This window comes from Mustela nivalis (genome assembly GCF_964662115.1).
Source record: "Mustela nivalis genome assembly, chromosome: 18".
Classification (NCBI taxonomy): Eukaryota; Metazoa; Chordata; class Mammalia; order Carnivora; family Mustelidae; genus Mustela; species Mustela nivalis.
The window spans coordinates 57386168-57395117 of record NC_139037.1 but is presented as its reverse complement, the minus strand read 5'-3'; the positions used below and the strand labels follow the sequence as shown (position 1 = coordinate 57395117).

The window sequence follows — 8950 nt, the reverse complement described above, 5'->3', positions numbered from 1 at the left end:
TTCCTGGAAAAAACAACTGGGGCCGAGAGAAAGGCCCTCAGTCTCCCCGGGCGCCTGCCCCCCTCCCTCGGGCCTGGGGGTCTCTCCCGGAGTCAGCCGGCCTGAGGCAGGAAGCCCTGCGGTTTCTGGCTTCTCCTAGGCGGCCTCCGGATCTGGCCCCCGCCCCCCGGCCAACAGCCCAAATATTATTCCGCAGGAGGAGCCGGTGGTGGCGGGAGGAGGCCCAGGCTGAAAGAGGCTTTCAGGGCGGCCAGGCCTGGGGCTTCCTGTCCCCAGGCTTGGGCCTCAGGCCGCCCCAGTAGGGACCTCAGGTGGCCGGAGGGGCGGGTGTTGTTGTAGGGTCCTGGAGGGAGGGTGGGGCCATCCGTCAGGGTGTCTGGTGGCCACCGGCTCGGCTGGCGTGGGCAGGTGTGACCCCCCACCCCAGGGACAACCGGCTGATGTCCAGCGTGGAAAAGTACCATGGTCAGACGTGGGGCGCATGGACAGATGTGAGGGTGCCAGGGATCGTGAATGGAGGGATAGCCATGGGGACACAGAGAAGCCGGCCTTGGGATAGGTGAAGCTGGACAGAGCCTGGCGGGCCTGAGGGGACATGGTCCAAAGGAGGGGCCCACGGGTGGGGAAACAGAGGGCCAAGGTAGCGTCCTACCTGTGGACAGAGGTCCCATGACATCAGAAGGCATGTGATAACAATGCTGGAAAGAGAAATGCTAATAGTGGCTTTTAGGGCTTATCCTCTGTCTGGCATTGTGTGAGCACTTGATAGGATTGAACCAATTCCCCCCCCCCATTTTATTATTGGTGAAACTGAGGCAGGATGAAGTAAAGCTACTTGTCAAAGGTCACAGGGATAGTGTTGGAGCGGGGGCTAGGGGGAGGGACCGAGGACTTGAACCCCGGACAGTCTGGCCCAGAGTCAGTGCCCTTAACCACCATGGTGTTGGGGGAAAATGAGAGCAACATGGGGCCCTGGGGTCCCAAGCCCTCTCTCAGAGTAGCCCCATTCCCCGCCACAACCTGTTCCAGGAGGAGAAAAGCATCCCCCGGAGAAGCCAGCAGTCCTGGGCGGGTGGGTTACAAGTGTGTCCATGTCACTGGTTGTCACACATCTAGCTTGGTGTCAGTGGGTTGGGATCCCAGGGCCGCAGTCTTCTGTGTTACCCGTGATGTGTCTCTGGTCCATGCATCGGTGTGTGTTGCATCTGCCTGTCTGTCACTGTTTGTGTTTTGTCCTTGGATCTCTGTGCCTTGCCTCCTGTTGGCCTATCCTCGTAGCCTGATGTCTGTCCTTGGTGTGTGTCTGTCACTGGGTCTGTTCTGGTGACTGTCCCCGGGTTCGGCGGATCTGTTTATGTCTCTGTCACTCTGGGTCTGCCTATATCTGTCCCTATTTGTCACCATGTCTGTTCCCCTATGTGTCACCATCTACCCAGTGTCACTGTGTGTGTTACTCACCGCCCAGGCCACAGGTGGGCGTGTCGGGCCCACTGGTGCCAGGGCGGGGGCCCAGCCTGGCCCACCCTCGCCTGCCATGGGCCAGGCTGGGCGCCTGTTTGCAATGCCTGCCACAGGTAAACACCGAGATCCGGAACCCAAGGGCCACCTCCCTCCCCTCTGCTCCCTGTCCCTCAGCCTGCCCTGGACTGGGCTGCGCCCCAAAGCCCCCACAGGTGCTGCCCCCACACTGGAGGTGTGCCTTGACCCATCCCTCCACCACGGTCACAAGCGTCCCAGAGCCCCCAGCCCTGGCCCGGCCCTGTCTGTCCATCTGCTTCTCTCTCTCTCTCTTTGGGTGTCTCCTGGCCTCTCTCTGTTCCTTTCTGTCCTTACCTCCTCTCTCCTGAGTTACTCTGCAGCTTTGCCTTTCTCTGGAATGACCCTCGTCTCCATTCTATCACTGTCCCTCTACTTCCCCCTTTCTCTGTCCTCGCTCAGTGAAGTGTCATTTCCCTCTCTTCCTGATCTGACTCTGGGTTTGTCTGCCCCTCTTTCTGGAGATCTTTGGTGCTTTGTAAGTTTCTCTCTCTTCTCTTCAGTCCCTGTGTCCCTCTCAGCCCGCGTCTGTCAGGCTTGGCCACTCTCTCCGTGTGTCTCAGAGCCCCCCCAGCCCCCTGCAGGATCAGACTTCTGCCATCCCCGGGCCCTTAGGGAAGTATGTGCCCCCCCCCCCGCTCCTCAGCCCGCTGGTATATATATAAATGTAGATGTACATATTATTTATATCTGTACCCCGGGGGCAGGAGGGGCAGACACTGGGGCCTTTGTGTAGCCGCTGCCCGCTGCCTGCCTGCCCGCCACTCCTCTCCCTTCGTCCCTGCCACCCGCCCGCCTCCACTCCCCCCTGCCCCACAGAAAGGTTCCTGTGGGGCCTGCCAGCTTCCTTTGCCTGAGGTGTGAGTGGGCACGCCACGAGCGAGGCGGGCAGGGGGGCCTGGGGACTTTTCCAGCTCTGGGGAAGCTTTCCGGGTGGGGAAGAAATGGGACTTCTCAGCCAGCTGCTGTCTGCCTGTCTGCGTCTGTTGTCCCTGGGCGTCCCCGGGTCCTCACCTGGCTTCTGCCTGGGAGTCTGTCCACCCATCTAATGTCATTCTGACTTCTTCTCTGTTGGCCTGGGGCTTATTCACTTGTCCCCACACTGCACACTACTGTTGGGCATAGTGCGAGGCTGTCCACAAAGCCCCAGACACAGAGCAATGAGATGCTGTCCATCCTGGCTGATTCTGGGCCACTTCTGTCTCATTTCCTCCGTCTCTTGACCCAGTGCTTGAAACCCTCCCTCCGTCCTCATGAAAATAGAATCTGAAGCCTTATCATGGCCTATGGGGCACCCAAGTTTCCCCTACCATCACTCTGAACTCATCCTTTTTTTAAAATCTTCTTTTTAAGTCATCTCTACACCCAACATGGGACTCGAACCTACCACCCTCATATCAAAAGTCGCACACTCTGCCAACCGAGCCAGCCAGTCTGACCTCATTCGCACACCCCTCCTCTTTGCCACACTGGCACTGGCCACCTGGCTGCTTCTGGAACAAACCAAGCAGGCTCCCGCCTCAGGGCTTTTGCATGTGCCATTGCCCCAGATTTCTTCTGGCTTGCTCCCTCGTTTATTTTAGTTTCCTGTCTGCTCCTCAGCAAACCCTTCTCTACGTCCTTCTTCACAGCAGCAACTTCCGTCACTCTCTAGCCACTTCCCCTGGTTTACTCTTTCTTCTTAGGACTTACCGTTCCATGGCTGTCACATTTTATGGATCTGTCTCTCCTACCCAAATGTCAGCTCCACGAGAGGAAGGGCTGCATTCTGCTCCCTGCTCTATCCATTGCACCCAGCACACTGCTTGTCCGACAGAGGATGCTGAATAAATATTTCTTAAAGGAAAGGAGCACATTAATCTATCCACCCTTTAAACTCTGTGCTAGGTAATGCCAGGTTCATAGTGGTCACTGAGACAGCTTTGGTCCTGCCCTCGTGGGGCTGACAGTCCATTCCCCAATGATGATGCAGAATGTGCAGGGTCTGTGAGAGCCCATAAGTGGCAATTGACGCAGCCTGGGAGGTCAAGGAGGCCTTCCTGGAGGAGGTGTCAGCTCAGCTGAGACGTGTGTAGGGCAAGTGGGAATGAGCCAGGCCTTGTCTTGGGGACCAAGCGATCAAGACAAACCCAGCCTTGCCTTTCTTTACAGATCTCCAGTCTCTCCTTCAGTCTCATAGAACTTGAGTTTGAAGAGGTCTTAACTCTAGTTCAAACCTATACCTTTCCCTGATTTCGGTCTCTCCTCCTTTCTCCCCCTCTCAAGTCCTCTCTCTCTGAATCTCCATCTCTCCTCTCTCCCTCCTTCAAGGTCCCTATTCTTGGCATATCATCTGTGTATCTCAGTCTCTCTGAACGTATCCGGGAATTTCTCTACTTAGCTCTTTTCTGAACATCTGTCGATCTCTCTGTGTCTACCTCATCTCCCCCATCTCAGTGGGTCTCTGAGCTCTCTTGCCCCTCTCTCTGGGTCTCTGTCTTCTTCCAGTGAGCTGGTCTCTTTCTACCTCCCTCTCCACCTCTGTTGTTTCCCATCTCTCCTTGTCCATTTCTCCTTTCTGGAAGTCTCTTCATTGATCACTCCCATCAATCCAGAAGCCCTCCACTCTGGCCCCAACCTGGCACGGTGGTGGTGGTAGCTGGTGGTAGGAAGGGGGACTGATCCAGCCCCTCACACCCACACCGGTCAGGCTGTCTGCTCTGTTAATGGTTAACTCAACCTCTATCTAGAATACACACCGGCCAGGCTGGGGGTGACTCCCCTGCCCACCCCCCCACCAGCTGTTCTTAAAGGACCAGGTGTTCTCTGTAGCTCTTCAGCCCTCACCAGGGGACCCTACTGTCTGGAGGTCTCTTGTCCTGGGGATGGAGGAGGGGAAGGGGGAACTACCCAGTGGTGGTGGGGGGGGGGGATTGCAGGGCTGGGGAGGGGGGTGGTAGGTCACAGGCTAGCCCCAGGATGGGCTGCCAGGTCTGGAGCTCCATCCAGCGTCTCCCTTGCCCCAGGCTTATCGCCTGGTATATTTAATCAGGGGTGGTTTTCCCAGCCCTGCCCAGGGCTCAGGCTGGCAGTACCAGGGGTGACAGAACACCTGAGACCTGATGCCAGGGGTGGGGGGTGGAGGAGGGGATGGGACCCCTCCCCTCCCCAGCCCAAGAACTGGGGGTTTAAGAGTGGTGGGTCCTCCAGATCCAAAGTCTCCTGGTCTCTGGTATTTGGGGTTTGAGGCATGTGGGTCTGCAAGATAGGTGTGGGACACATGTATAGCTGAGAAGATGGGCCAAGACTTCAGGCTCTTCCAGATTTAGGTGACAGAACACCTATGTTTCTGAGATCTGGGGCAATCTGGGGTCTCAGGACTGTGTGACAGTGCTGCGGCTCACTCCCCATCTTTCCATCCATCTATTGGCCATGGCGCCCCACATTCCCCCTTCTCGGCAACCTCCACTTTGAGGTAGCAGAGGGAGACCGCAGGGGTGGGGGCTGGGCTCTTGAAGCAGCCCCCTCCCCTTAACCCCTGCTTTGCCGCAGCCTGCTCAGGCCCCGCCCCTTGACGCCAGAGAGCAGGAAGTCCTGGTTAATGATCAGCCCTTCGGGACAGGTGCGGGACAAGGCCGCACACATCAGAGGCGGCCGCAGGGGCTGTGCCTTTTACCCTGCCAGTCCTGGTGTCCTAGGATGGCCACCGTTGAGACTGGTCTCCCTAGATGGACGTGAGGAGCGCAGTCCAGGGCACCGACAGAGGCAGGAAGCAGTCACCTTGTTTCCAGGGATTCTGTTAGTGTACCCCATGGAGGTGAATTTCCTCTCTCGTAGGGCAGTTCCTCTAAGAAAGGCAGCTTTAATATTCTGCCTTCTGAGCAAGAACTCACTGCCCATCCCTTCTTGGAAGCCTCCTGATGCCTCCTTCCCCTCCCCTCGAGGGCGCTGAGTCCCCCACATCCTGGGTAGACATAGGGACGGACCAGAAGGGAAACCTTCCTGAGCTTGGCTCTGGCTGAGCCTCAGTTCTGTCATCTGGAAAACGGGCAGACGGCTAGGACGCTTGAGGAATGGCCGGCATTCCTAAAAACAGCCAACGGGCGCCTGAGGGAAGGGCGCCACCTGGAGGCTACAACGCAAAGTCCTTTCCTGCAGGGATCAGTTCGGTCCCAGAGGGGGCGCAGCATCTCACAACTAGGACCAAGAAGAAAAAAAAAACCCCATCTTTCGGTTTATTGAAGGAGGAAAAGGGGGCGGGAGAGGGGGGGCAATAAAATGCTTTTGCTTTGTTTATAAAGAGCGAGATTTCAGGAGGCCCCTTCTCAAGGAGGAGGGGGGCACCTCTCCCCCAACTACAAGCAGCAGCAAAGCCAAGCCAAGGAGGGGAGAGGAATACTGGAGGGGCCAAGGGACCCCACACAGCCCCTCGAACAGAAGCTACAAGCTTTCTCCCCCCACCCTCAATGCATCTACCCCAGGGGACCCATCTGGGATGAGGAAGAGGGTATGTACACAAGTCGGGGTAGCACTGGGCTGGGCGGGGGAGGGAATAATTTATCCGCAGCAGCGGTGGGTAGCAAAGGGGTGGGAGGCAGTAGACTGGTGGCAGTGGTGGCCTAGGGGTCCCGTTCTTTCTTAACCTTGATGTCTCCAGCAAGGATAGTGGCGATCTCGCCCTGCATGAAGGCCCAGGGGACAGAGGAGCCCACCAGGGGGCACTTGTCTCCACTGGGGCAGTACACCTCCCCAGCAGGGCCCTGTGCCTTGATGAATTCCCGTGAGCAGGGAAAACAGAACTTGTGTCCGGGCACTGAGGGGCACTGGACGAAGTGGGTATCTTCCAGCCGCTCGCGGCACAGGGTACAGCACAGGGGTGCCCCAGGGGTCGCCCCGGTGCTGCCACCACCCCCACTAACAGCTTCTGCCCCTGCGGTGGGGCTGACTTCCGCCTCACCGTTGCGGGCCACAAGACGATGCTGGACAGGAGGCTGGGCTGTGGAGGAGGCTGCGGGGCTGGCGCCCCCGGCACGCACGGGACCCCCACCCCCACCAGGGTCCTTGGGGGAGTGGCCCAGGGCCTCTGCCACGTTCTTCAGGGCGGCGATGGGTGAGGGCACCCCAGGTGTGTCGGCGGAGTATGGGCCACCCGGGGCTACCCAGTGCCGCTGCTGCTGTTCCTCGGTGGTCATCTTCCCAGCCGCCTCACCCTCGGGCTCGGGGGATGCCTTTCGACGGCGTGGAGTGGGCGCCAGGTTCCGGGATGGGGCTCGCGGGGGTGGACCACAGAGAGCTGCAGGGGCTGCCTCTGGATACTGCTGGGGCAGGGCCTCTGCGGGAGCGGGCTCTCGAAAGCTGCGGACACCGTCGGTTAGCAACTCCCCCAGCTGGCGCCATTCCCCCGAGCCGTGCCTCCGTTCATATTCGAGGTACTTGAAGCCTGATGAGGCCAGAGCCTTGCCCGGCTCCCGCAGGGCATCATGAAACATCTGGCGAGCCACGGCCAGGACTCCTGCGTACACGTTGCCAGAGCCACAGGGGTATTCGGTAAAAAGCTTCAGCTCGAACTCATAGCCCGGCGGGCGGGCAGTAGCATCAAAAGCGAACACCCGCCCCACCAGCCCGTGATCCTTCTTGAAGCGGACATTGAAGGGGGCACAGGCCGACAATGCCAGCAGCTGTTCCCGCACAGCTTTGGGGCGCCCGTGCCACTCCTCCGCCCGGCCACGCATGGCCTCGTTCAGTTCTGCCAGACAGTCCGCATTCCTCTGCTGCTTCTCCTTCTCGAAATCGGAGCCAAAAGCCGGACGGGCAGGACTCAAGCCGGGTGCCAGCGTCAGGCCTCGGCTTCCCAGGCCAGATACCGCAGCTGCCAGCAGCCCGGGGGGCACCAAGCTGGGCATGGAGCCAAGCAGGGCCCTCCGCGCCCCCTCCGCCACGGCCTCCTCGCGGCCCAGCCCATTAGCCAGGCGAGACCCCAGGGTGTACTCCAGGGCGGGAGAGGGCAGGGGGAGGCGGCCCGACGATGTGGCCCTGTCATAGCGGTCCGGGCCAGAGATGCCACCGCCTGTTCCTGATGGCTGGGGCTGGGCCTGTGGAGGCGGTAACTGAGGCCCCTGGGCAGCGGCCGCAGCCAGGTCCTTGGTGGTCGGGTGCTTGAGGGCGGGGGGCCCGGGAGAGCGGCCCTCGGGGAGCACGTGGCTGCGCTTGAGTTGGCGGGCAGCGTCGATGAGCAGCTCGATGCGATCCGCACCCTCGAAGTTCACGCAGCCGCGACACACCGCCTCGCTGAAGTCCCACACCATGGCCCACGGCATCTTGGGCAGGTCGCACAGGTAGCACCACTGGCGGCGGGACGCCTGCACAGACGCCATGACCCCCGCGCGCGCGCCGCTGAGCCCCGGCGTTCCACCCGCCGCCGACGTTCGATCCGCGCCGCAGACGTTCGATTCGTGTCTCCGGGACCGCGCAATCCACAGTCAGGCCTCCGACTCGGCCTCCCCGCCGATCCAGGCCCGGCCCCCCTTCCCCGCCCCCTGGGCCCTAAGCCTTTTTCCTCACTCCCGCCTCCTTGAAAAGCCTGTTAGAGGCACGTCGGCGCCCCTGCCCGGTCTGGGCTCCGGGCCGAGGCGCACAGCTCGGGCCCCGGAATGGGCCGCGGGCACCGCCGCCTCGGGCTCCCGCCGATCCCGCCGCCGCCGCCGCTGCTGCAACGGCCGCCGCCGCCTCCACCTCCTTCTGCCCCAGAGGCCGCTTCGCAGGGAAAGTTACATAACGCGCCGGCAAAGCCTTCTGGGAAACGTAGTCCCGCCGGGGCCGATTCTTAAAGGGGACGGCTGGCGGCGGAGAGCTGGACTCGTAGCCTCTCCGACGCGCAAACCCTACCATTCATCTCGGCGAGGCAGGGAGTTCCACGCGCTCGGAGGAGCTCGGGCACAGGGCTTGGGGGCGGGGATGAGTTATGAATGATCACAGCTATCACGGACTCAGAAATGGTAGGAAGTGGACATGCTTTCGGGCATCTAATTTCTGTTCCGACTTGCTGTGCAGCTTTAGGCAAAAGTCTTGCTCTTTCTGAGGCTCAATTCCCCGCCCATCAAAGGTGGGCCAATGTCTGGTTAGGGACGCAGCAGCTCCGGAGGAGAGGCCCTGATTGGATGGTTTCAGGGTAGGGGACGGGAAGCTGACAATTGGGAGAGGGAGGGTTCTGCTTGGCACCCCGTTTGCCTCCAATGTTGTGTATCATGGGGCCGGAAGCAGCCGGTGAAAGAGGAAGAACGAACGCCTCTGAGCCAGGCCTCTGCCACACTTGCCTCATCTATTAAAGAGTGGTCCAACGCCCTCGAACTCTGTTCCATCTCTGCCGGCGCGCTCTGGTCTACAAAGGGTTACATTGTGTTTCTCCCCAGCTCCCCACTGCCACTTCACTACAATT

The 8950-nt window shown here is 60.1% G+C and overlaps 1 protein-coding gene across 1 annotated transcript; it reads right to left on the bottom strand.

Annotated features, from left to right (window-relative positions):
* Window positions 1-5725: 5725 nt before the first annotated feature.
* Window positions 5726-8605, bottom strand: IRF2BP1 (interferon regulatory factor 2 binding protein 1). The gene has a single exon (XM_082712031.1). It carries the CDS (start codon window positions 7887-7889, stop codon window positions 6135-6137), a length of 1755 nt encoding a protein of 584 aa, XP_082568157.1. The 5' UTR covers window positions 7890-8605; the 3' UTR covers window positions 5726-6134.
* Window positions 8606-8950: the final 345 nt, after the last annotated feature.

Bases quoted from the DNA above. Each gene is read 5' to 3' on its own strand.
- IRF2BP1 (XM_082712031.1), bottom strand. From the start codon at position 7,889: ATGGCGTCTGTGCAGGCGTCCCGCCGCCAGTGGTGCTACCTGTGCGAC.